The sequence below is a fragment of the Saimiri boliviensis genome, chromosome 15 (genome assembly GCF_048565385.1).
Source record: "Saimiri boliviensis isolate mSaiBol1 chromosome 15, mSaiBol1.pri, whole genome shotgun sequence".
Classification (NCBI taxonomy): Eukaryota; Metazoa; Chordata; class Mammalia; order Primates; family Cebidae; genus Saimiri; species Saimiri boliviensis.
The window spans coordinates 88500875-88528050 of NC_133463.1; the positions used below are offsets into that span (position 1 = coordinate 88500875).

A 27176-nucleotide genomic window follows, 5' to 3' on the forward strand; every position below is an offset into this window, starting at 1 on the left:
TGAGGTCAGGAATTCAAGACCTGTCTGGGCAACATGGCAAAACCTTGTCTCACTAAAAATACAATAAAATTAGCCAGATGTGGTGGCACACGCCAGTAATCCCAGCTACTCAGGAGGCTGAGGCACAAGAATCGCTTGAACCTTAGAGTTGGAGACTGCAGTGAGCCAAGATTGCACCACTGCACTCCAGATTAGGTGACAGAGCGAGGCTCTGTCTCTAAATACATACATAAAAGTTTTAAAATAATAATAAATAATTATAAATGCCTGACTCTGGGAATCATGGATTTTTTGACCCATCAAACAGGAAAAGAAACACTGCAAGAAAAACCCTAGAAGCCAGGCTCTGCAGCTGACGTGACGTGACTGCGGCTCCGGCTGTCACTGCAGGCCTCCAGCACCTTCTCTTCTGTCCTGGGTCACAGCATGGAGACTAACAATTCGTGGGGAATATGCCGCTCTCCTTCAGCGAGGCGCCCATGCCCCTCAGCCCCTCCAGGTCGAAAGGCAGGAGAGTCACTGCATGGGGGGAGTAACGCTGGAGAGGCCAAAGTGCACACTTTACAGGCAAGAAAACTGAGACCACACAAGATGTGGACGGGCTGCAGCTCTGACCAGTCACCTGTCTGTCCACCTCGAGGACAGTGAGAAGATGAAAAGATGGGGGCTGGGTGCGGTGGCTCACTTTGGTCCAGGAGTTCCAGACCAGCCTGGGCAACATAGGGGAAATCCCACCTCTACAAAAAATTAGCTAGGCACAGTGGTGCACACCTGCAGTCTACTTGGGAGGCTGCCCAGGAGGGCTGAGGTGGGAGCATCTCCTGAGCCCAGGAGGTCACAGCTGCAGTGAGCCTTGACTGCACCACTGCATTCCAGCCTGGGCCATAAGAGTGAAATCCTGTGTTTAAAAAAAAGAAAGAGGCCGGGCGCGGTGGCTCACGCCTATAATCCCAGCACTTTGGGAGGCCGAGGTGTGTGGATCACGAGGTCAAGATATCGAGACCATCGGTGAAACCCCATGTCTACTAAAAATACAAAAATTAGCCGGACATGGTGGCACGTGCCTGTAGTCCCAGCTGCTCGGGAGGCTGAGGCAAGAGAGTTGCTTGAACCCAGGAGGCGGAGGTTGCGGTGAGCCGAGATCGCGCCATTGCACTCCAGCCTGGGTAACAAGAGTGAAACTCCGTTTCAAAAAAAAAGAAAAGAAAAAGAAAGAAAGAAAGGGAAAGGAAAGGGAGAAAGAGAAAGAAAGAAAAGAAAGGAAAGAAGGAAGGAAAAGAAAAGAAAAGTAGAAAAGAAAAGAGGAGAGGAGCGGCTTCCAGTTCTTGATCCAACATCCACAGAGCCTGGTTCCTGGCAGCCAGAGGGAGGCCTGGCCCACCTCCCGCACGCTGCTTCTCCTAGCTCACGACGGGGACACGCGTCAGCACCCTTCGGAAAGAACTCGAGTCCCCCTCTCAATGACACCACACTCACGCCCATCAGATTTCATGAGGATTTCAGGAACTGCAGCGCCATGAGGAGTGAAGCAAGTTTAAAATGTTCAAGCCTGTTCAGTTTTAAGCTATCTACAAGCCCCAGGTTGTATTAATGCATTGAATCTGAGAGACCTGTCCACCCTGCTTTGCGTGGACAGTTCTTGTGTCTTTCCCTGTTGTACCAGGGAAAGCCGACGGGTGCCCAGTGCCCCAGAGAAACCTCCCAGTACAGACGATAAAGTGTCTACTCCCCCTGGGCACAGCTCTATGGAGCTAGAAACTGGAAGGGCTGGCGATTTGGTCATAAAGTGTAAAGGACCAGAGAACAAAGTGGTTTCAAGTTCTTAAAGGAAAGAGTTAGACTAGTGGCTGCAGCGAAGACCTGCGGGCCCCTGACCACGGCAGCAGGCTTGGGGCTCCGAATGCACAGTGTGGCCAGCAGATCCCCGCTGAGGAGGAGCTGGCCGCAAACGATAAGGGCAGAGGTGAATGAAGGAGGGAGCCCTTCCCAGTCCAATGCTGGGAAGAAAAAGCCCTCTTATTTGAAATGACTATAAGGGCTAAACTACGCAGGATTCTCCAGTTATCCTCCATATTTTCCACAGGTTACAGTGTCGCTTCTGATGAAAGAGGACCACAGAAAGGATTCTGCTGCCACTGAAAACCAAAGATGCAAAGAGGTCTGCCCCGAAACTCTGCTTCACAGCCTGGGCAGCACGCAAGGGCTCCAGCTCCCAAACAGTACAAAGCCCAAGGTGGGCATCGAGGCACATGTCTGTAGTCTCAGGTGCTAGGGAGGCTGAGGCGGGAGGAAGGCTGTGCCCAGGAGCTGGAGGCTGCAGTGAGCCATGACCGTGCGACTGTACCCCAGCTTGGGCAACACAGAGATACCCCAAGTCTTAGAAACAAAACAAAAAACACTGCTTAAGATAAATGTGTCAGAATTAAAACCATGAGCAACCGGGTCTCCAAACAGCCCCTCTCAACAAAACAAAGATCAAAACACAAAGACCTTGAGCAACGGGGTTCTTTCTAGAACCACTAAAGGGAAAATGAAGGGAGAGGGGAGGCATGAATGCTCTGAAGAAAAGAGATTTTAAAAGACATAGGCCTGGCACGGTGGCTCATGCCTGTAATCCCAGCACTTTGGGAGACTGAGATGGGCGGATCACCTGAGGTCAGGAGTTGGAGATCAGACTGGCTAACATGGTGAAATTCCATCTCTACTAAAAATACAAAAATTAGCCAGGCATGGTCACAGGTGCCGGTAATCCCAGCTACCTAGGAGGCTGAGGCAAAAGAATCGCTTGAACTCGGGAAGTAGAGTTTGCAGTGAACTGAAACTTTGCCATTGCACTCTACCCTGAGCAACAAGAGCAAAACTCTGTCTCAAAAAAATAAATAAATAAAACAAATATATCGAGTCAAATGCAAGGAGAAGAGTGAGGGTGGTCTAGCTTTAGAAGCGGAAGGCAGAGAGGCCGGGCGTGGTGGCTCACGCCTGTAATACAAGCACTTTGGAGGCCAAGGCGGGCGGATCACCTGAGGTCGGGAGTTCAAGACCAGCCTGACCAACATGGTGAAACCCCGTCTTTTTTTTTTTTTTTTTTTTTTTTTAAAAAAAAAAGCGGAAGGCAGAGACCCCAACGTGTGTGTGAACTTTTGTTAAAATTCAGGATCCAAGGCCGGGCGCGGCGGCTCAAGCCTGTAATCCCAGCACTTTGGGAGGCCGAGGCGGGTGGATCACGAGGTCAAGAGATCAAGACCATCCTGGTCACCATGGTGAAACCCCGTCTCTACTAAAAAAAAAAATACAAAAAATTAGCTGCATGGTGGCACATGCCTGTAATCCCAGCTACTCAGGAAGCTGAGGCAGGAGAATTGCCTGAACCCAGGAGGCGGAGGTTGCGGTGAGCTGAGATCGAGCCATTGCACTCCAGCCTGGGTAACAGAAGCGAAACTCTGTCTCAAAAAAAAAAAAAAAAAAAAAAAAAATTCAGGATCCAAAGCACCCACTGTAAACACACTTCTGAGAAAATGAGAGAAACTGATCACAGACTGTTAACTATGATAACGGCACTGGGCTCTGTTCAGAACGTCTCCATGCTTCTTAGATACGAGTACTTAAATATCAAGGTTAAACGACAGGTCTGCAATTCACTTTGGAAAATGTCCACAAAGAAAAGGAGCATTAGTTGAAGCAAATGTGGAGAACCTTAATGATTGTTGAAGCTTGGTAATGGATAAATGGGAGGGATATTAAATCATTCTTCTTTTGTGTCTTTTCAGTAACTTTTTTTTTTTTTTTTTGAGACAAAGTATCCCTCTGTCGCCCAGGCTGGAGTGCAGTGCAGGATCTTGGCTCACTGCAACTTCCACCTCCCAGGTTCAAGTGATTCTCCTGCCTCAGCCTCCCGAGTAGCTGTGACTACAGGTGCCCACCACCACACTCGCTTAATTTTTTGTATTTTTCTTTTCTTTTTGAGACGGAGTTTCACTTGTCACCCAGGCTGGAGTGCAATGGCGCGATCTCGGCTCACTGCAACCTCTGCTTCCTGGGTTCAAGCAATTCTCCTGCCTCAGCCTCCCCAGTAGCTGGGACTAGAGGCACACACCACCATGCCCAGCTAATTTTTGTATTTTTATTAGAGACGGGGTTTCATCATGTTGACCAGCATGGTCTCCATCTCTTGACCTCATGATCCACCCGCCTCAGCCTCCCAAAGTGCTGGGATTATAGGCGTGAGCCACCTCGCCCGGCCGTATTTTTCTTTTTTTAAACAGAGACGGGGTTTCACCATGTTAGCTAGGATGGTCTCGATCTCCTGATCTCATGATCCACCCGCCTTGACCTCCCAAAGTGCTGGGATTACAGGCATGAGCCACTGTGCTGGGCCACAACAGTAACCATTTTTAAAGGTCAAATGTTGGCCGGGCGCAGTGGCTCACGCCTGTAATCACAGCACTTTCGGAGGCCGAGGTGGGTGGATCACGAGATCAAGAGATCGAGACCATCCTGGTCAACATGGTGAAACCCCATCCCTACTAAAAATACAAAAATTAGCTGGGCATGGTGGCGTGTGCCTGTAATCCCAGCTACTCAGGAGGCTGAGGCAGGAGAATTGCCTGAACCCAGGAGGCGGAGGTTGTGGTGAGCCAAGATTGCGCCATTGCACTCCAGCCTGGGTAACAAGAGCAAAACTCCATCTCAAAAAAACAAAACAAAAGAAAAGTCAAATGTTATGTTTTGAGAATTCACAATAATGATTCATGAAACAAAACCAGATTTTATCAGACTGGACCATTATAGGAGCGCATTCCCTGCACACGTCAGAGAGAATAAGCCCACCTGACACTGTGAACACTTTTGATGTGGAAACTGTAAGTTAAAACCTAATTCTGCTTCTTAAAATTGCACAGGTTTGAGAAGTTTGGAAGCTTTTACGTCTTTTCTTCCTATGCACTTACTGAAATTCCTCCACAGGGTCTATCAAAGACCCAAAGGCGACTCTGCACAAGTGGGTCCCGTCAGCTGCCCCAAGAGTAGAAGGTGACAGCCTGCGAATGGGCACCAGTATTAGGAGAACTGGCCATACCTTCATGGGGACCACTGGGGGTCAGGGAAGAGGAGGCAGGAGGAATTACATGGCACTATAAACCACAGCGAAGGTCAGTTCTTCTCAAAGTCACAATCCTATTTAGACAACGGTCAAGTCTTAGATGTCACAGAGGTTACTTTGTGGCAATTCTGAGGGGTGTAACACAGGAGGAGCTTGAAAGCAAAACCAAAACAAACAATCTCCCAGAGCAGGCGATCTAGACACAGGTCAAGACCTTCAAATGGTTAAACACAAAAACCTCATTTGTTCACCTATGAAGGTTCAAGGTCACTGGCGAATCCACCCATCCTAACAACTAACTCAGTTCAAAACAACGGAAAAAAAAGCCAGCCGCATTCCTAACTTCAGATTCTAAATATGCATTCACATAGGTAACAGTATTTGTTTGTGACTGGCAGATTGTAAAGCTATTGTGAACCGTTTTTTAAGTTACTAAATTGCCTAGTAAGGGTGTTACAATTGCAAGTAGCAAAACTATTTGTAATTTTTCAAACTGAATGTCTTATAATTCTAAATTAGAAAATATAAGATGTAAAAAGTCTCAAGGAAAAGGCTAGCACAAAAATTCCTTTTAAACAAAATTAAAAGCCTTAGTGTGTAGAATAAAAATGAACTCCACCGCAGCCTTATAATTACAGCACGTTTGTTCAACCTGAAACTTGGGTTCATTCCATCCTGCCATTAGCTATGAATTACCCTGCAGACACATTCATTCTTTCAACCACTGTCCTGTTCCAGACGGTCTGCTCCCTACCAGGCGGGTGTCACAGCAACAATCTCCAACTAGTGACAGAAACGAGCCCGCGCATACTGAGGGCCACGGTACACTGACAAATGAATTCGACAAGACAGCATCCCAGGGCAGCGCATACAGTACAGCGGGGAGCTGAAGCCCCGCTGTCAATGACAGGTACGTGGGGAGGTGCTGGTCCAATCCAGCCCCAACAGGGACTTCTTACTCTGGGTCAAGGTCATAGGCCCTGACAGGCACCGCCCTGAGAAGAGCACCCAGAGAACCAGCTGGGAAGTCGGGTCAGTGGTCCGACGCTCACTAGCTGCTAGGTGACCTTGGTGAAGTTCTCAACCTCTGTGAGCCTCTGCCGTCTGTCTTCACAACCACCACCAACTTCAGCAAGAGGAGTGAAGTAAGACGCCAAACACAACACGGAAGCCTTGACCTCTACCTTCCTCAAGTGTCTTCACTTGTTCTGGGCCTCCAACTTTTAAAACTGATAACCTGAAAAAATGTAGGGTTGTCAGGCCCACGTTTGCTGGGTTCCTCTACAAGGAGGCGCTGGAAGGTCCCAGCTCCACACGAGGGGATGCCCGATCCCTTCCCAGCAGGGGGCCTGGCCACCCAGGGCCTCCAGAGGCCAGCGTCGGCCCCAGGACTGTGGCCCCACCCAGGTGAAGGGGGAAAACCAGTCTTCAATCAAACTGTTGATAGCCCTTACAAGTTGAAAAGTTGGTCAGACTCCACCTTAGAGAAGCTTTCTAAGTGACATCAGGAAAAAGACGCGGCATTCGCAAGGCACAGAGCCAATAGCCCAAGTGAGGGCCACCATCAACGGACCCAAGTGGACCAGGGGGCCTTCCGGACCCCACAATTTGGGGCCAGTGTGGAGCAGAGAGGGAAGCATCGGGAATGCGAGCCTCCTGGCCCGGCCGGGTAAACAAATGCGGGGTCCGGCGGGGCCTGCGCCTCCTGCGGCCCGGCTGGGGCCCGGCGGACAAAGGGGAGCAGGCGGTGCCCCGTCCCAGCGGCCAGACGGGCGGGGAAAGCCAAGAGCCACGTGCCTGGCGGGAGCACGCCAAAAGCAGGAGAACGCTTGACCGTTTTCTTGGCCCAGCGAAGAAACCGCCTTCTACTCTGCATTTAAAAAGAAAAATAATGTGTGGCTGCTTTAAGTTTTTTAGAACTTTTCCAGAGAAAGGCCGGCTAGGAAAAGGGGTGCTACCGGAATCCACCTCGCCGCACCTCTCCCAGGAAATTGTAAAAGGAATTAGCACTTGAATGGGGAGGCCAGCGCGTCTGGAATGAGAAGGCGCCGCGCACGCAGTTTGAGGGTTCCGGGGAGCCGCGTCCTCCCCCTTCCAGGAGACAGTCCTAACTACAGGAATTGGCCAAAATTCAGCATTTCCAGACTTTCCTTGGGAAAGGGGGCCGAAAAAGTGCTGGCAACAAGAAGGACCACCACTGAGACCGAGCGCGCCCCACACTCTCCGCGGCCGGGGTCGGGACCCGCGCAGCCTCCTCCCCTCCCGGCCGTGCGCGCCCCGACCCGGCCTCCACTCGCTCGGGCGCTTAGAACCGTGCCGGGCCGGGCTGCGGCGCCCCCATCCCCGCCCGGGCCAGCGAGGCCGGGCCAAGCGGGGCGCTCCGGGCCTCGGGCCTACACGCGGCGGCTGCCTGGGCCCCGGCCCCAGCCCCAGCCCGCCGGGCCCCGGGCGGGGATGCGAGGACGCGGGGACGCGGGCCCGAGGCGCAGGGGGGTGCCCAGGCCGCGCGGGGCGCCCCGACGACTCGCTGGGACCGAGGAGGCCGGGGCTGCGCGTCCTCTGCGGGGCCCAGAAAACCGCCAGCCCGGCCCCGCCACCGCCGCCCCCCGAGCCCGGCCCGCGGCCCGCCCGCCCCGGCCCTGCGGCCCCCGATCCCCGGCCCGCGCCCGGCCCGCCAATCGCCGGCGCCGCGGGGAGGAGCGCGCGAACGGCCGGGCGGGCGCCCCCAGCGCGAGGACTCACCGGGGCCGGCTCCCGAGTACATGGTGGCGCCGCCGAGGGACTCCGGGGCCGAGGGGCGGCCGCGCGCGCGCCACGGGCCCCGACGCCGCGAGCCGCGAGGGAGCCGCCGGCCGCACGATCCGCCCCGGCGCGGCCGCCTAGCTAAACAGGTTTACCCGACGCGGCCGGGGCGGCGGGCGGAGGCGGCGGCGGGAGCGGGAGCGGGAGCGGGAGGGGCGGGGGAGGAGGGAGGGGGAAGGGGGGAGGGGGAGGGGAGCGAGGCCGGCGGCGGGCGCGCGCTCGCGGGGGGAGGGGGAGGGGAGCGGGGCCGGGCGCGCGCTCGCGGGGGGAGGGGGAGGGGAGCGAGGCCGGGCGCGCGGGGCCGCGGCGGCGGCGGCACCGGGTCTGGCGGGGCCTGGGGCTGGGACCCGGGGAGGGGCCTGGGGACCTCGCCGGGCGGTGGGAGCCGCCGGCGGGAACGCGGCCGGTGTGGCGCAGGGGCGGGCGCGGACCCGGGGACCCTTCCCGGTCCCCAAGAAAAGCAGCTTCTTCCCGACGCGCAGGAGGAGTGGGGTCCCCTGGCTGGGCCGCGGTAGCCGGGGGGAGCCCACGCACCTCGCCTTCCCCGCCGCCCCGGGGGGCCAGGACCCTCCCTCCCTCGGCCCCTCCGCCCCCCCAGCCCCCAGCCTGGCTCTTTAAGTTACTACAGAAACGCGAAGGTCGGGAGGCCCCCTCCCAGCCCGGAGCTTGAACTTGAACGCTCGCGCAGGACCACACCGCCACCTCCCGGCGCGGCCCTAGAACCCGGAGAACCGTTCAAAGCACCTAGAAAGTCTAAGAAGTTTTTAGTAAATTGTAGCTGGAATCAGGGATCAGATCGGCGGTCACTCCTATCCCAGCGGTCAGGAGCCTCCCCAAGCGCTCCCCCGGGGTCTCCTGGAACCGTCGGGGGCCTCCGTGCATTTCTGTATCCCCCCACCCATTCCCCCCCCTCGCCCCCATCTGTCTTTGGAAGGCTTTCCTGGAAAAGCCCTCCTGTGGTTAACCTCCTTTCTCCCCTAAGTGGTGGAGGGTTAGAAGGCGGAGGGTGAGCCACAATCAAAAGGGACTCGCTCCTTTTTCCAGATTTCCCGGCGCATTCCTTCACCCTGGGAGCGTGAGCTGTCTGCATGTGGGGTGCAAGGCCCTGTTCCGGGTCCGGGTGAAGAATCCACGGGAATCCTGACTGCCAGGAGCTCCGCAGCCAGTAGGGTGGTCACTATCCGCGGCCAGTAGAGTGGGGTGGTCACTAGCTTTCTGCAGTCTTGGAGGACAGCGCTGGAGAAGTGCAGGAGAACCAGCGCTTCCTCCGAAAAAGGACATCGGTCTTCACCAAGTTGCTGATGGAAAACGGGCTCCTGCAATGTGTATTTATGAGCACCAGGAAACCCGGGTGGGAGCGGGCATGGCGTTGTGCATCGCAGCCAGGACCGCACAGCTCTGAATAGCCGCGGAGAGCAGGATGGAGAAACGGTGTGTGGCCGTAGTCAGGACCGGGTCTAGCCGTTCATAGAAGTCTGAAAACGGGCCAAGTTAGACTGCATTGTTAGGGATGCATCATTAAGTTGTAAACAATCCGCAGAAGAGCAAGAAGGTGGTTACTCTAAGTGTCAGATGGTGGTGACAGCTGGGGCGGGAGTGGGCCGTGACCTCAGCCGGGCCCCTGGGAGACTCGAGGGTGCCAGGCCTGTTCCTTCCTGCCCTGCCGCCCTTCATTCGGCAGTCATCCCTTAAACTGCACTTCTACGTTTGGTCTATGTTTCCCTACCTTTGCTATAGTGTTTCACGGGAGCGTTTAAATAGTCATCAATGTTACCACTTTCCTGTTTATGAGCCGTGCACCCTCATCAGTCTCCCCAGTTCGCAGGTGCCCGTCCTGTCTCTCTGCCTCTGTCTCCCTCACATAACCACAAAACTCGTTTCCGCTGGTAATCCCTGAGGCCCATCTGCCCTCTGTCAGCTACTGCACGCCTCGGCAGAGGCGCAGAAGCGTCTGGCATCACTGGCCTGACTGCCACTCCTCTGAGCACTGCTTTGGGGAACTTTGTTGCAAGGATTTCGGTCCAGAAGGCAAGATAATGTCTCTGAGGGCTTCACTGTATCACTTCTCTTTGGATGGCTGCACCGTGGCCCTCTGCTGGCGGAGGGGTGCCATTGCTGCCTGCCCCTTCCCCATCCCCAAGGCCCAGCCTGTCACTGGGTTCTCCCTCCGGGACACGGGGTTGCCTTCTGCTCTCTTCCTAGATAAGCCCGTCCTCGCCAGGTTTCCACCCTCCACACCTGTGTTCAGGAATTCCCGCTTCCCGCAGCCCATCTCCACCCATCTCCCACGCTGCGTTTCTTCCCGGGGTTCCTCACGCAGCATGGCTAACAGAGCCACCACCCACAGGGGAGCTGAGCCCGGCAGTCCCCTCCGCCTGCTGTGTCTCCTGCCATCAGTGAACCTGCTTCATTCATCTGACTGCGCCTCAGTGCTGGCCGGGACATCACTCCAGCCCTTGCCACTGTCTCCCCCAGACTCACGTCTCAGGCCAGGATGGTGACTGCACCAGCTCTGGGTTTTCTGGGCCCCGTGTTTCTCCCTGACACCACTCCTTCCTCCGTGGTTTAGGATCCTGATGCTTTGATAAGACCGTGGGCTCTAATCACAGCCACAGACATCTGCGGCAGCTGGCCTGCAGCTCTGCACACTGGGTGCACCCCGTCTAGAGCGCCAACTCACAGGGAGTGAGAAAGATGGACGGAGGGGGAGCACAGAGCAAGCTCCTGAGGCCATGGGGCCAAGAAAGCCCTTGGCTTTGGGGGCATTTGTTTCTTCAAGACTAAAATGCTCACACTGGAATAAATCATTTGTTCCTAAAACGTGTTCTGCACATGACTAAAGAAGCTTTGTCAAGTCAAGTAAATTGGGAAGCACTGGATCAAACAACAACAAATAAGTTTATTGTCTGCAGGCCTTCTCAGAGCCTTTATCGAGGTGTGAAGAATCATGCTTGTATAAAGAGGAAGATGGGGAGGATGGGACAGTATGCAGCCTGTCCATAAGCCATTTGGCCACAGAACCCTTTTCTCACGAGGTACCTCAAGGTTCCATGGAGCGTTATTTAGGAAGCGGAGGTAAAGGTCTGCTATGAACCCTTCCAGCTCTAATAGTCTATGATTCTTCGAGTAATACGTACTTTGAGACAGGATCACCAAAGCGAAAGTATAGTGAACACAGTGTAGAAAGAACACAGCCCACTGCAGCCTTGACTTCCCAGGCTCAGGTGATCCTCCCACCTCAGCCTCCTAAATAGTTGGGACCACAGGTGCATGCCACCATGCCTGGCTAATTTTTAAAAACTTTTGTAGGGCCGGGCGCGGTGGCTCAAGCCTGTAATCCCAGCACTTTGGGAGGCCGAGGCGGGTGGATCACGAGGTCAAGAGATCGAGACCATCCTGGTCAACATGGTGAAACCCCGTCTCTACTAAAAATACAAAAAATTAGCTGGGCATGGTGGCTCGTGCCTGTAATCCCAGCTACTCAGGAGGCTGAGGCAGGAGAATTGCCTGAGCCCAGGAGGCGGAGGTTGCGGTGAGCCGAGATCGCGCCATTGCACTCCAGCCTGGGTAACAAGAGCGAAACTCCGTCTCAAAAAAAAAAAAAAAAAAAAAAAAAAAACTAAGCATCATCTTAACACTGCTTGAAAATAAGATAAATAAATAAATAAATAAGCACGCCATATGCAGTGGTTTGTGGCAGAAGTCTCAGTGCTTTGGGAGGCCAAGGTGACAAGATTGCTTGAGGCCAGGAGTTCCAGACCAGCCTGGATAACATAGGGAGACCCCATCTCTACAAAATAAAAATAAAAAATTAGCCAAGCATGGTGGCACACGCCTGTGGTCCCAGCTACTCAGGAGGCTGAGGTGGGGGAACTGCTTGAGCCCAGGAGGCCGAGGCCGCAGTGAGCTGTAATTGTGCCATGGCATTCCAGCCTTGATGACAGAGTAAATAAGACCCTGCTTCAGACACAAACAAAAACAGGCATGATAACCACTTTAACATCTGCCAATGCCATCCCCCGCCCTGGTCTGCCAGCCTGGCCCCCTTGGCAGGATGGGGTGAGGGGCCTGCACATGGTGGCCCCTTGACTGGTAAGCACGTCCGAATACAGCCACACCTTCTGCTTTTTAGGTAACTGTCTCAGGCCGGGCGCGGTGGCTCACGCCTGTGATCCTAGCACTTTGGGAGGCCAAGGTGGGTGGATCACCTGAGGTCAGGATTTCAAGACCAGCCTGGCCATCATGGTGAAACCCCATCTTTAAAAAAAAAGAAAAGAAAAGAAAAAGGTAACCGTCTCTAGACAAGAGCTACTTCATTTTGGTCCTTCGTTTCCTCTCAAATTTCTCTCTGCCTGCCCTGGTTTTTTGTTTGTGGTTTGGTTTGCTTTGCTTTGCTTTTTGGAGACAGTGCCTTGCTCTGTCTCCCAGGCTGAAGTGCAGTGGTGCGACCTTGGCTCAGCTCACTGCAGTCTCTGCATCCCGGGTTCACGTGATTCTCCTGCCTCGGCCTCCCAAGTAGCTGGGATTACAGGTGTCCGCCAAGATGCCTGGCTAATTTTTGTATCTTTATTAGAGATGGGGTTTCACCATGTTGGCCAGGCTGGTCTTGAGCTCCTGACCTCAAGTGACCCACCTGCCTTGGCCTCTCAAAGTGCTGGGATTACAGGCGTGAGCCACCGTGCCCAGCCAAACTGCATTTTTTTGGTCTTGTTTTTTTTTTTCTTTTTTCTTTTTTCTTTTGAGATTGCATTTTCTTCAGGCAGGCATTGATCTCTGCCTTTGAGTCTGGCACACCTCCTTCGAGCCCTCTAAATTTAAGTCTGAATCCAGCTACTCTTCAAAGGATGGTGTCTCACCTATGAGGTGTGGGCACCCTTGCCTTCCAATGTCCCAGCCAGAGGACAGCTGGTGCTTCTAAGCATGGTGTGAGGACCACCCAGAGCGCATCCCAGATACTGCCCCAAATTGTTTACGGTTGAGAGTTACAAATTCATTCAAAGGCATCTTCTCCAAAGTCCTTGGGAGATTTGTGTGGATGTGGTGTATCCAGCTTGTAGCATTTTCTGGAGTTAAAAGAGATAAATAAAAGCTATCTTTCACTAAGCATGGTGGCTTACACCTATAATCCCAGCACTTTATTTAGGAGGCTGTGGTGGGCGGATCACTTGAGCACAGTTTGAGAACAGTCTGAACAACAGAATGGGACTCCATCTCAACAAAAAATACAAAATTAGTTGGGCATGGTGGTGTGCTTATAATCCCAGCTACTCAGGAGGCTGAGGCGCTCAGGGAGGTAGAGGCTGCAGTGAGCTGTGATTGTGCCACTGCGCTCCAGTCTGGATGACAGAGCAAGACCCTGTCTCAAAAATAACGAAACAAAAAACCTATCTTTCATATAGGGAGAAACATTAAGTAAAAATTATCAAAGAAGCCAAGCATGTAATGATGTACACAAATATACATTTTTTTTTTTTTTTTTTTTTTTTTTTTTAAGACAGAGTGTCACTCTTGTTACCCAGGCTGGAGTGCAATGGCGCGATCTCGGCTCACCGCAACCTCCGCCTCCTGGGTTCAAGCAATTCTCCTGCCTCAGCCTCCTGAGTAGCTGGGACTACAGGCACGCGCCACCATGCCCAGCTAATTTTTTGTATTTTTAGTAGAGACGGGGTTTCACCACGTTGACCAGGATGGTCTCGATCTATTGACCTCGTGATCCACCCGCCTCGGCCTCCCAAAGTGCTGGGATTACAGGCTTGAGCCACCGCGCCTGGCACAAGTGTACATTTTTAGCTTTCTACAACGACTCCTTTATACTATCATTCTTGTCTAGTGTCATGTTTCTTTGAAATAATATACTGATGCATTGTTTAGCTAAGTCTTTGGCTATCAGACCAATTTTTTTTTTTTTTTTTTTTTTTGAGACGGAGTTTCGCTCTTGTTACCCAGGCTGCAGTGCAATGGCATGATCTCGGCTCACCACAACCTCCGCCTCCTGGGTTCAGGCAATTCTCCTGTCTCAGCCTCCTGAGTAGCTGGGATTACAGGCACGTGCCACCATGCCCAGACGGGTTTCACCATGTTGACCAGGATGGTCTCGATCTCGACCTCGTGATCCACCCACCTCGGCCTCCCAAAGTGCTGGGATTACAGGCATGAGCCACTGCACCCAGCGACCAATATTTTTAAATTAACCATAACTCTATTTACTAATGACAATTAAAAATAAAAATTTATTGGTCAGGCGCGGTGGCTCAAGCCTGTAATCCCAGCACTTTGGGAGGCCGAGGCGGGTGGATCACGAGGTCGAGAGATCGAGACCATCCTGGTCAACATGGTGAAACCCCGTCTCTACTAAAAATACAAAAAATTAGCTGGGCATGGTGGCTCGTGCCTGTAATCCCAACTACTCAGGAGGCTGAGGCAAGAGAATTGCCTGAACCCAGGAGGCGGAGGTTGCGGTGAGCCGAGATTGTGCGATTGCACTCCAGCCTGGGTAACAAGAGCGAAACTCCGTCTCAAAAATAAAAAATAAAAAATAAAAAATAAAAATAAAAATAAAAATAATTTATTTATTTATTTATTTATTATTATTATTATTTTTTTTTTGAGATGGAGTTTCGCTCGTTACCCAGGCTGGAGTGCAATGGCGCGATCTCGGCTCACCGCAACCTCCGCCTCCTGGGGGCTCAAGCAATTCTCCTGCCTCAGCCTCCTGAGTAGCTGGGATTACAGGCACACGCCACCATGCCCACCTAATTTTTGTATTTTTAGTAGAGACGGGTTTTCACCATGTTGACCAGGATGGTCTCGATCTCTTGACCTCGTGATCCACCTGCCTCGGCCTTCCAAAGTGCTGGGATTACAGGCGTGAGCCACCGTGCCCGGCCAAAATTTATTTATTTTTGAGGCAGAGTCTTACTCTGTCACCTAGGCTGGAGTGTGATGGCACAATCTCGGCTTACAGCAACCTCTACCTCCCAGGTTCAAGCGATTCTCATTCCTCAGCCTACCAAGTAGCTGGGATTACAGGCATGCACAACCATGCCTGACTAATTTTTGTATTTTTAGTAGCAACAGGGTTGTGCCATGATAGCCAGGCTGGTCTCTAATTCCCGGCCTCGAGCGATCCACACATGCCTTGGCCTCCCAAAGTGCTGGGATTACAGGCATGAGCCACCAGGCCTGGCCTAAAAATCAAATTTAAATAGAATGAGGCTGGGCACAGTGGCACGTACCTGTAGTCTCAGCTAACTGGGAGGCTGAGGCGGGAGGATGGCTTGAGCGTGGGATGTGAAGGCAGCAGTGAGCTGTGATCCCGCCACTATACTTCGGCCTGGCCAACAGTGAGACCGTCTCAAAAAAAAAACCCTAGAAAATAAGAAAAGAAAAAAGTTAAAACTTTTTTGCCGTCATCTAAATGTTTGTTTCCCACCACAAAGTGCATATTTTGAAATCTTAACATGAAAGGTGATGGTATTAGGTGGGGCCCTTAGGAGGTGATTAGATCATGAGAAGGGAGCCCTCACAATTGAGAGTAGTGCCCTTATAAAAGAAGCCCTGTTAGTGGATCATTTGAGCTGAGGAGTTTGGGGCCAGCCTGACCAACGTGGCAAGATCCCATCTCTACAAAAAATACAAAAATTAGCCAGGCATGGTGGCGCCCACCTATATTCGCGGCTACCCAGGAGGCTGAGGTGGGAGAATTGCTTGGGCCTAGGAGGCAGAGGTTGCAGTGAGCTTAGATCTTGCCATTGCACCCCAGCCTGGGTGACAGAGCAGGACCCTTTCTCAAAAAAATAAATAAGAGGCCCTCTTTGCCTGGTGCAGTGGCTGGCACCTGTAATCCCAGCTACTCAAGAGGCCAAGGTGGGAGAATCACTTGAGCACAGGAGTTTGAGACCAGCCTGGGCAACAATTTGAGACTCCATCTTTTTTTTTTTTTAAGACATATTCTCCCTCTGTCACCCACACTGGAGTACAGTGGTGCGATCTTGGCTCACTGCAACCTCTGCCTCCTAGGCCCAAGCGATTCTCATGTCTCAGCCTCCCACGTACCTGAGTGCACCACCACACCTGGCTAATTTTTGTATTTTTGGTAGAGACGGGGTTTCACCATGTTGCCTAGGTTGGTCTCAAACTCCTGGCCTCAAGTGATCCACCTGCCTCAGCCTCCCAGATGCTGGGATTACAGGCATAAGCCACTAAGCACAGCCAAGACTCTGTCTTAAAAAAAATAATTAGCCGACCGGATGCAGTGGCTCACACCTGTAATCCCAGCACTTTGGGAGGCCAAGGGCGGCAGCGGGGGCAGATCGCCTGATGTCAGGAGTTCAAGACCAGCCTGGCCAACATGGTGAAACCATGTCTCTACTAAAAATACAAAAAACCACCGGGTGTGGTGGTGCGGGCCTGTAATCTCAGCTACTTGTGGGGCTGAGGCAAGAGAATTGCTTGAACCCAGGAAGCAGAGATTGCAGTGAGCCAAGATTGCGCCACTGCATTCCAGCCTGGGTGACAGAGGGAGACTCCATCTTGGGGAAAAAAAAAAAATTAGCCCATTGCAGTGGTGTGCACCTGTAGTTTCAGCTACTTGGGATGCTGAGGTGGGAAGATCTCTTGAGCCCAGGAGTTCAAGGTTATAATAAGCTATGACTATGCCACTGTACTCCAGCCTGGGTGACAGTGCAAGATTCTATTCTTTTCTTTTCTTTTCTTTTCTTTTCTTTGAGACGGAGTTTCGCTCTTGTTACCCAGGCTGGAGTGCAATGGCGCGATCTCAGCTCACCGCAACCTCCGCCTCCTGGGTTCAGGCAATTCTCCTGCCTCAGCCTCCTGAGTAGCTGGGATTACAGGCATGAGCCATCATGCCCAGCTAATTTTTTGTATTTTTAGTAGACACGGGGTTTCACCAAGTTGACCAGGATGGTCTCGATCTCTTGACCTCGTGATCCACCTGCCTCGGCCTCCCAAAGTGCTGGGATTACAGGCTTGAGCCACTGCACCCGGCGCAAGATTCTATTTCTAAAAGGAATAAAAATCAAAAAAAGAGGCCTCAGAGAACTGCCTTGCCCCTTCTGCCATATGAGGATACAGGGAGAAGCTGTCATCTGTGGACCAGGAAGAAGGCCGTCACCAGACACTGAATCTGCAGGCACCTTGGACTTGGACTTCGCAGGCTCCAGAACTATGAGAAATAAATTTCTGTTGCCCGTAAGCCACCCAGTCTATGGTATTTTGTTATAGCAGCCCAAAGTGGACAGACACACATTTTTTTTTTTTTTTTTGAGATGGAGTCTTGTTCTATCACCAGTCTGGTATGTGCAGTGGCATGATCTCAGGTCACTGCAACCTCTGCCTCCTGGGCTCAAGTGATTCCCCTGCCCCAGCCTCCTGAGTAGCTGGGATTACAGGTGCATGCCACCATGCCTGACTAATTTTTTGTATTTTAGCAGAGACGGGGTTTCACCCTGTTGGCCAGAATGGTCTCGATCTCCTGACCTCGTGATCTGCCGACCTTGGCCTCCCAAAGTGCTGGGATTACAGGCGTGAGCCACTGTGCCCGGCCAATATCCTCTTACTGGGCTCACATATAGAGAAGGGAAAAGTCTTGTTCTGTGTTTCTTGAAGCAGAAGAACTAGGCATGGGTCCATGGGAAGATTACCTAATAGTCCATGGGATCCTGCACTGCCTCCTAAGAAATGCATTTCCATAAAAAGGCAGACACTGGCACAGTGCACTTCCCTGGCCCCAGAACCTGTTCTAGGCACCGCAGGAGCATTTACTCATTCAAGCTTTGGAGCACTCACCCTCATCCTAAGATGAGAAACCGAGGCAGAGGGATCCCACAGCCGAGTTTGAAACCCAGCAGGATGGTCCTGGCAGGTACAGTGCATGATCACCCCAGAGAGTCTGCAGCCCATCTCCCGGTTTCTTCTGACTCCATCGTTCACTGAATGCATTCGACTTCGGCTGTCTTCAGTTTTGTTTACATACCCCCAAATGTCATTTTAAACATTTTTTTTACCCCCCTTACACATTCAGTTGACACCTAAAATATTATGTAAGTTTAAATAGTTACAAAGAATACAACTTCTGGAACATTGTAAATATTGACACTTCACAATAAAACTGTCATACCGCTTTTAAAAATGTAACCAGATGGAACAGAAAAATACTATATTGATTTGATATCCTATATAATCCATTCAAAACAGTGTAGTTGTCCCTCTGTATCTGTGGGGGATCGGTTCCAGGACCCCCGATGGACACTAAAATGCACAGCTCAAGTCCCTGATGTAAAATGGTGCAGTCTGTGCATGTAGCCTACCCACATCCTCATTATTTGTTTTTTTTGAGGCAGTCTCGCTCTGTCACTCAGGCTGGAGTACAGCGGTGCGATCTTGCCTCACTGCAACTTCTGCCTCCTGGGTTCAAGCAATTCTCCTGCCTCAGTCTCCCAAGTAGCTGGGATTACAGGCACGCCTCACCACGCCCAGCTGATTTTTGTATTTTTAGTAGAGACAGGGTTTTACCATGTTGGCCGGGATGGTCTCAATCTCTGGACCTCGTGATCTGCCCGCCTCGGCCTCCCAAAGTGCTGGGATTACAGGCGTGAGCCACTGCCCCTTGGCCTAGATTACTTCTAATATCTAACAAAATGTAAATGCCATGTAGTAATCATACCGTATTGTTTAGAAAATAATAAGCAAAATATCTGTACGCCTTCAGTCCAGAGACCACCATCATAGGCCTGACTGCATTTTCCATACACAGTTGGTTGACTCTGAGGACATGTAGGGCTGACCGGACATGAGCCACCTCTTCTTTTGTATTTCACAGCGTTCTTTTCCTCACAGAATCACTTTCCACTTTAGTTCTTCCACATATGTGTATCCTAAGGAAATAATTTTATGTTTGAAAATCTTACTGATTCTGCTATACTTCTGTACAACAAAAAGGTATGTATAAATGGAAATCTTAAATTTTTATTTCCTGTGATACTTAGTGTTAGAAAAAATTCTTTTGGGTTTGTTTATCATTATAATTGTGGGAACACAACTAATCAAACACAAATATGTCACAAAGTTAGAATAATAATAATTAGTCGTGAATTATCATTAGTCATACATGTTTGTGGGAAGTACATCTCTCTTTTTTCTTCTTCTAAGCTCTCACACAGAAGAAAGGAAAGTACATCTCTTGAGGGGAAAAGTAGCTCTTTTTTCTTTTCTTTTCTTTTTTTTTTTTTTTTTTTTTGAGATGGAGTTTCACTCGTTACCCAGGCTGGAGTGCAATGGCGCGATCTCGGCTCACTGCAACCTCCGCCTCCTGGGTTCAGGCAATTCTCCTGCCTCAGCCTCCTGAGTAGCTAGGATTACAGGCACGCGCCACCATGCCCAGCTAATGTTTTGTATTTTTAGTAGAGACGGGGTTTCACCATGTTGACCAGGATGGTCTCAATCTCTTGACCTTGTGATCCACCCGCCTCGGCCTCCCAAAGTGCTGGGATTACAGGCTTGAGCCACCGCACCCAGCTCTTTCTTTTCTTAATTCCCAGATTCAGGAAGGACTGGATGGCCCCGTTGCTGGACCGAGGGCTCTTCAACGATTCTTTTTGTGTTCCCCTTGTTTGTGAACGGCAGTGCTTACAGCCGCCGACCGTCCATCCCATGAGGAGAATGGAAGGAAATTCTTTTACAGGGACTCAGCGCTCTGACCCCTCCCAGGCTATCCTCCAAAACTCGAGTGGTGCTCTCCGACCCATCGCTGGTAACTCGGCTGTCCTGCCTTAGGGCGATGGAAGCTACGACTGAAGTCACCTGGCTTCCAAAAGGATCATTTGCGACCCTAATTGAGTCCGAGTGTCTGCAGAAAGGTGTGGTAGATGAGGTTTCTGTCCAAAAGTCATCGCCCTCTTGGCCCTTGCGGTTGATTTCTCATCCCAGTGGCGCTGAGCTCAACCACATGACTATTGTTGGTCAACAGGGTGGCCTTCAGAGGCTGACATGCAGGTGCCCCATCTGGTGGCAGGGTTGCTCCCAGCCAGGTGGCCTTCCTCCCTGCATCCTCCTCAGCCTGGTCCCTGAGGGAATCTGAAGCCAGGTTCATCTGGAGGCAGAGCCTCTCAGCCACATGCAGCTGCATCAGCCAACCACCAGCTAATGCACAGAGGTGGAGCAAAGGGAATGTGTGTTGTTACACAGCAAAAGCTGAGTCAAAATCCCAACATATGTTTTTAAACGTGTCTCGTATGTTTTAAAACATGGAAGCTGACAAATTGGTGCCAAAATGTAAATATAACTGCAAGTGACTTAGAAGGCCAAAAATAAAATATTTTGGAAAAAAATAACAAAATGGATGATTTGCAATAGCTAATTTCATGACTACACTTGATTTCAAGAGTCATTTTAAAGCTAAAGTAATCAAGACAATGTGGGGTAGACAGAAGAATAGATGAGTTGAATAGGGAAACAGAATAGCAAGTCTAGAAATAAATCCACATAAATGGTCAATAGATTTCTTTTTTTGAAACATGTGCACTTTATTGAATGCCATTGTAGAAAAGCATGTGAGGATAGAGCGCTGACACAGGGCTCAGCTTGGGACAGGGTGAGGAGTGGAAGGTGGAGCACGTGGGAATCAGGTCACGGGCAGAGCTCCCGACCGGGATGATGCCTCTTGATCTGTCCACAGACTTGCAAGATCAATACTGGGATGATGATCAGCAGAATGGCCATGATGATGCCCAAAATCAGAGCCCAGATGTTCAGGTACTTGGCGGTGGAGGCATAGGCCTGGGCCCTGGTCAGGTCGCCAACCATCTTACTGTCCCTAGACTTCACGGAGTAGGTGAACGCTCTGAAGTCCAGGCAGCGGGAGTTCATGAAGAGGGTGTTGAATGGGGACCCGATGACGTGGTCGGACGTGGAGGTCTCACTGCAGATGTGGCTCACGGTGGATGTCAGGGGAGCCGGGCTATGTAGCGCCTCTAGTGCAGCCACCTCATGCTCTTCCGTGATCATCTCGTAGCTGAGGGGACGGTCGGTGTTGGTGGGAGTGAAGACGGTGTGGACAGTGTGGTTCATGGTGTCCAGGGAAGACCAGCTGTGGTCGGGTTGCTGGGATAGTTCTCAGTGGGCCCTCCCTTTCCCCAGTAGTTTGGATTTATTTAGTCAATAGATTTTTGACCAAGCTACCAAGGCAAGACAATGGACAAAGATGTTTTTCAACAAATGATGCTGGAATAACTGGATTTCCTTATGGAAATAATGAACTTCAACATCTACCTTACATCCCTCACACTAATTCAAGATAAATCATAGACCTAAATATAAAACTAATACGGCAGGGCACAGTGGGCTATGCCTATAATCCCAGCACTTTGGGAAGCCCAGGCAGGAGGATTGCTTGAGCCCAGGAGTTTAATACCAGCCTGGGCAACATAGCAAAACCTTGTCTCTATTAAAAAAATATAGAAATTAGCTGGGCTTGCTGGCATACAGCTGTAGTCCCAGTTACTCGGGAGGCTGAGGTGGGAGGATTGCTTGAGCTTAGGAGGTTGAAGCTGCAGTGAGCCGAGATTGCCCCACTGTGTTCCAACCTAGGTGACAAAGCGGTACCCTGTCTCAAAAAAAAAAAAAAAAAAAATCAAAGTTAAGGCCGGGCGTCGTGGCTCACGCCTGTAATTCTAGCACTTTGGGAGTCCCAGGCGGGCAGATTGCCTGGCGTCAGAAGTTAATGCCAGTCTGGCCAACATGGTGAAACCCCATCTCTACTAAAAATACAAAAACATTAGCCAGATGCAGTGGTGCACGCCTGTAATCCCAGCTACTCAGGAGGCTGAGGCAGGAGAATTGCTTGAACCAGGGAGGTGGAGGTTGCAGTAAACTGAGATCATGCCACTGCACTTCAGCCTGGGTGACAGAGTGAAACTCCATCTCAAAAACAAAGAAAAAACCAAACTTAAAAAAATAATAATATTGGTTAGGCATGGTGGCTCACGCCTGTAATCCCAGCACTTTGGGAGGCTGAGGTGGGTGGATCACAAGGTCAAGAGATCAAGACCATCCTGGCCAACATGGTGAAACCCCATCTTTCCTAAAAATACAAAAATTATCTGGTCATGGTAGTGGGTGCCTGTAATTCCAGCTACTCAGGAGGCTGAGGCAGGAGAACTGCTTGAACCCAGGAGCTGGAGGTTGCAGGGAGCTGAGATCACGCCACTGTACTCCAGCCTGGCCAGCAGAGGGAGACTTCATCTTTAAAAAAATAAATAAATAAAAATAAAAATAAAAAGCCACAGACTGAAAGAGAATATTTGCATTCCATACAGCTGACAAAGGACTTATATCCAGAATATATAATGACTACAAAGCAATAATAAACAACCTGATTTTTAAAAACCAGCAAAAGGCTACATACAGTGGCTCATGCCTATAATCCCAGCCACTTGGGAAGCTGAAGTAAGAGGATTGTTTGAGCTCAGCAATTCAAGACTAGCCTGGACAACACAGTGAGACTCTCTGCAAAACAAATAAATAAAAAATTTTAAAAAATGAGTAATGAAGCTGGGCGGGGCAGCTTACACCTGTAATCCTAGCACTTTGGGAGGCTGACGTGGGTCAATTACCTGAGGTCAGGAGTTTGAGACCAGCCTGACCAACATGGTGAAATACCGTTTCTACTAAAAATACAGAAAAATTGGTCGGGCCTGGTGGCAGGAACCTGTAATTTCAGCTACTTGGGAGGCCGAAGCGCAAGAATCGCTTGAACCTGGGAGGCAGAGGTTGCAGTGAGCCGAGATCATGCCACTGCACTCCAGCCTGGGTGCTAACAGCGAGACTTTGTCTCAAAAGAAAAAAAAAAAAAAAAGATGCATAATAGCCTGGGTGACATGGTGAGACTGCATCTCTACAAAAAATACAAAAATTAGCCAGATGTGGTGGTGCATGCCTGCAGAGCCAGCTACTGGAGAGGCAGAGGTGGGAGGATCACCCGAGCCCAGAAAGTGGAGACTGCAGTGAGCTGAGACTGTATTATTGCACTCCAGCCTGGGCAACAGATTGAAACCCTGTCTCAATAAATAAATAAATAAATAATTTAAAAAAATAGTCCAAAGACTTGAACAGACCTTCATGAAAGCAAACAGCCAGTTGTAGTGGCTCACACCTGTAATCCCAACATTTTGAGAGGCCAAGACAGGAGGATACCTTGATACCAGTAGTTCATGGCTGCATTGAGCTCTGATTGTGCCACTGCACTCCAGCCTGGGTGACAGAGTGAGACCCTGTTTCAAAAAATAAATAAATAAATAAATAAATAAAAATTAAAAAAAAAGAGAGAGAGAGAAAAGAAATGAAAACATAGCTACCCAAAAAGACTTCTATACAAATGTTTACAGCCACTTTATTCATTAAGCCCCAAACTGGAAACAAGCAGCTGTCTATCAATAGGAGAGTGATAAACAAATGTAGTATATGTACACAATAGAATGCAATTCAGTAATTTTAAAAATCATACACACAACATGAATGCATCCCAAAAACACTGTGTTAAGTGAAAGAAGCTAGACACAGAAAAGCACACACTGTATGCTGAATCGATACGAATTCAAAAACAGGCAAAAATTAATCTGTGTTGATGGAAATCAGAACAGCGTTTGCCTACAGGCTGGGGACTCTCCAGCAGTATGTTTTATATCTCATTTTGAGTGATGGTTACACAGGTGTATACATTTGTTAAAATTCATTCAACTCTGCATTTCACTGTATGTACTTCAATTTAAAAAAAATTCTGAGGCTCATATGCTAATATAAAAGGATCAAATTTAACCTAATATATTCAGAAAGGTTTGAGGAACATAAAAATATTGTTAATTCATTGATAACTTTGCCAATAAAAATTTTTTCTTTTTTGAGATAGAGTCTTGCTCTGTCCTCTAGGCTGGAGTGGAGTTGAGTGATGTCCACTCACTGCAACCTCCATCTCTCAGGTTCAAGCGATTCTCCTGCCTCAGCCTCCTAAGTACCTGGGACTACAGGTGCCTGCCACCACACCCAGCTAATTTTTATATTTTTAGTAGAGATGGGATTTCGCCATGTTGGCCAGGCTGGTCTGGAACTCTTGACAACTGATCTGCCTGCCTCGGCCTCCCAAAGTGCTGGGATTACAGGGTTGAGCCGGCACACCCGGCTGCAATAAAGTGTTTTTTAAATAAAAGTTTTTATTACTTCTTTAAATATGAATACATTTTTATTAAACTTTTAACTGTATATTTAGCTCATGGAAAAATACGGCATCTGATATCTGATTTGCAGAGCCAGTCCCCCTTGTCAAATAAGAAAGCCAAATAGACTCACTTTCTGTCAGGTGACTTCATTTTTCAATTCAAATAAATGTGCTAATACACATTTCCAGGATTATTATAGAAGCTGCCAATAAATAAAGAATGTATTTGTAAGATAGATTACTAAATGCAGTCAAGTAAAGATTAAAATGATAAGGTTATAATTAATGTATCAATTTTATCATGTTACAAGAGCAAGAAAATCAATCATACTGTATCCACTTTAACATAATGTATAATAATACAATATAACGTGTGCTTACAGAAATAAGTTAGAAAGCAAGGAGTATGATAGAAACCGTGATATTCATCTGGTAAATGTGAGTATGTATAATGATTTTCTGGCTTTGGGGATTAAATGAGAAGCAAATATAAAAATCAGAAGTAACTCCATGTTGTTAGATATCATGGCCAGATTTTTTTTTTTTTTTTTTTTTTGAGACGGAGTATCGCTCTTGTTACCCAGGCTGGAGTGCAATGGCGCGATCTCGGCTCACCGCAACCTCCGCCTCCTGGGTTCAGGCAATTCTCTTGCCTCAGCCTCCTGAGTAGCTGGGATTATAGGCACGTGCCACCATGCCCAGCTAATTTTTTTGTAGTTTTAGTAGAGACGGGGTTTCACCATGTTGGCTAGGATGGTCTCGATCTCTTGACCTCGTGATCCACCCGCCTCGGCCTCCCAAAGTGCTGGGATGACAGGCTTGAGCCACCGAGCCCGGCCCAGATTTTCTTATGAATGTGAAGAAACACTAAGTCACACACTGCTTAAGAAACAATTACTCTTCAAAGGAGAGCCTCACTTTTTTTTTTTTTTAAAAGGAAAAAGTGTATTTCATTGAAACAGAGTCGTTTTAAGTGCAAAAAAAAAAGTGTATATATATTTGTGTCATTTTCAAAAAATATTTTTAGAGACAGAGTCTTGCTCTGTCACCCAAACAGGCTGGACATGGTGGTCGACTCCTGTAATCCCAGCTACTTGAGAGGCTGAGACATTGAGATTTATCATTATAATTTTTATCATTTTAATCTTTGTAAATATTAAAAATATTTGTATGATGACTCACTGTAAACTTGAACTCCTGGGCTCAAGCAATCCTTCTGCCTTAGCCTCCTGAGTAACTGGGACTGCACACATGCACTACTATGCCCACTTAATTTTTTAGTTTTTAGTAGGAACAAGGTCTTGCTATGTTGTCCAGGCTGGTCTCAAACTCCTGGCCTGAAGTGATCCTTCTGCCTCAGCCTCTCAAGTAGCTGGGATTACAGGCATCAGTCACCATGCCTGGCCTGTTTGTTTGCAGAAAGACAGTAACTTAAAGCCAGGCATGATTCAAAAGGGTTTTTTTTTTTTTTTTTTTTTTTTTGAGACGGGGTTTCGCTATTTACCCAGGCTGGAGTGCAATGGCATGATCTCGGCTCACCGCAACCTCTGCCTCCTGGGTTCAAGCAATTTTCCTGCCTCAGCCTCCCTAGTAGCTGGGACTACAGGCACGCGCCACCATGCCCAGCTAATTTTTGTATTTTTAGTAGAGACGGGGTTTCACCATGTTGACCAGGATGGTCTCGATCTCTTGACCTCGTGATCCACCCGCCTCGACCTCCCAAAGTGCTGGGATTACAGGCTTGAGCCACCGCGCCCGGCCGATTCAAAAGTTTTAAGAAAGATGCACAGCCCTCCTCATTATGGCTACACCTGGTCATTGCTAAACCTAGTCGAAGCCTGAAGGCCAGGACACCTGGAGGCTGGGTGCAGCGCCAAGGTGACCTAAGGATTTAAACTCCCAAACTCCCATTTACAAGTGAAGAGATTAAGCCCTCCTGCCTTAGAGCGTCACTGTTAGAACCGAGGACAGTGCCTGGCACATAAGAACTCAGTATTAGCTGTTGTCATTGAGAGAGAACATGAGGGACATCCAAAGGACAAAGGACGTGTCACCTTAGGTGGAGATCAGAGCCCTATGGACTCATTATCTGAGTGTCCAGGCATCTGCAAAGGGTTAGACCTTTGGGACGAAAGATCTTTAGGGCACTTCACCAATGCCTTTTTCATTTTGGCACTGAGCTTTGACTTTACTGGGTTGTGTGGATGGGAAACCCAACCAAATATGGCAATTCTGATATTGTCAGGTATCAGATAATTTCAAAATGTAATTTGTGGAGTCTTCATCCCTGGGGAAAATTTGGGAGAGGCATTTGACCTAGTGGTTATGTTACAGTCCTAAGCATGAGGCAGACCCAGCTTCCAACCCAGTTCTAGCACCTACTCATCACGTGGCTGTCAGATTACTGTGTAACTGTTTCTTTACCTGTGTTTTCTTTCTTTCTTTTTTTTTAAAGATGGGGTTTCACCACGTTGGTTAGGCTGGTCTTGAACTCCCAACCTCAGATGATCCTCCCGCCTTGGCCTCCAAAGTGCTTGGATTACAGGCATAAGCCACCATGCCCGGCCTTGTTTCTTTTTTTTTTTGAGTCGGAGTTTCGCTCTTGTTACCCAGGCTGGAGTGCAATGGCGCAATCTCGGCTCACCACAACCTTCGCCTCCTGAGTTCAGGCAATTCTCCTGCCTCAGCCTCCTGAGTAGCTGGGATTACAGGCATGCACCACCATGCCCAGCTAATTTTTTGTATTTTTAGTAGAGATGGGGTTTCACCATGTTGACCAGGATGGTCTCGATCTCTTGACCTCGTGATCCACCCGCCTCGGCCTCCCAAAGTGCTGGGATTACAGGCTTGAGCCACCGCGCCTGGCCCGGCCTTGTTTCTTTACCTGTGAACCAGGGATAAGCATTGTTCCACTCAGGTGGTATGAGTTGAACTAGATGCTGCTGCTGACAGTGTCCTGTGTATTTCAGTGGACCATAGAAACACCAAGGGTGGGTCTTCCCATGAGCTGCCTGCCTCCTCTCATCCGAACCTCGGCCCAACTCCACT

The 27176-nt window shown here is 49.7% G+C and overlaps 2 protein-coding genes across 2 annotated transcripts in view; one reads left to right on the plus strand and one right to left on the minus strand.

The window, feature by feature from the left end:
* Positions 1-7899, minus strand: part of AGO2 (argonaute RISC catalytic component 2) — a 113714-nt gene extending 105815 nt beyond the window's left edge. Inside the window, exon 1 of the mRNA XM_039464617.2 lies at positions 7841-7899. Coding sequence (XP_039320551.1) covers positions 7841-7862 — 22 coding nt within the window. The 5' untranslated portion in view covers positions 7863-7899. The remainder of the gene's footprint in view (positions 1-7840) is intronic.
* LOC141581506 (uncharacterized) lies at positions 6832-11515 on the plus strand. Its single transcript, XM_074387213.1, has 3 exons — positions 6832-7989; positions 8945-9331; positions 10103-11515. Exon 1 carries the CDS (start codon positions 7136-7138, stop codon positions 7979-7981), a length of 846 nt encoding a protein of 281 aa, XP_074243314.1. The 5' UTR covers positions 6832-7135; the 3' UTR covers positions 7982-7989; positions 8945-9331; positions 10103-11515.
* The last annotated feature ends 15661 nt before the right edge of the window (positions 11516-27176 follow it).

Coding starts and splice junctions, on each gene's coding strand:
- LOC141581506 (XM_074387213.1), top strand. CDS start 7,136: ATGAGAAGGCGCCGCGCACGCAGTTTGAGGGTTCCGGGGAGCCGCGTC.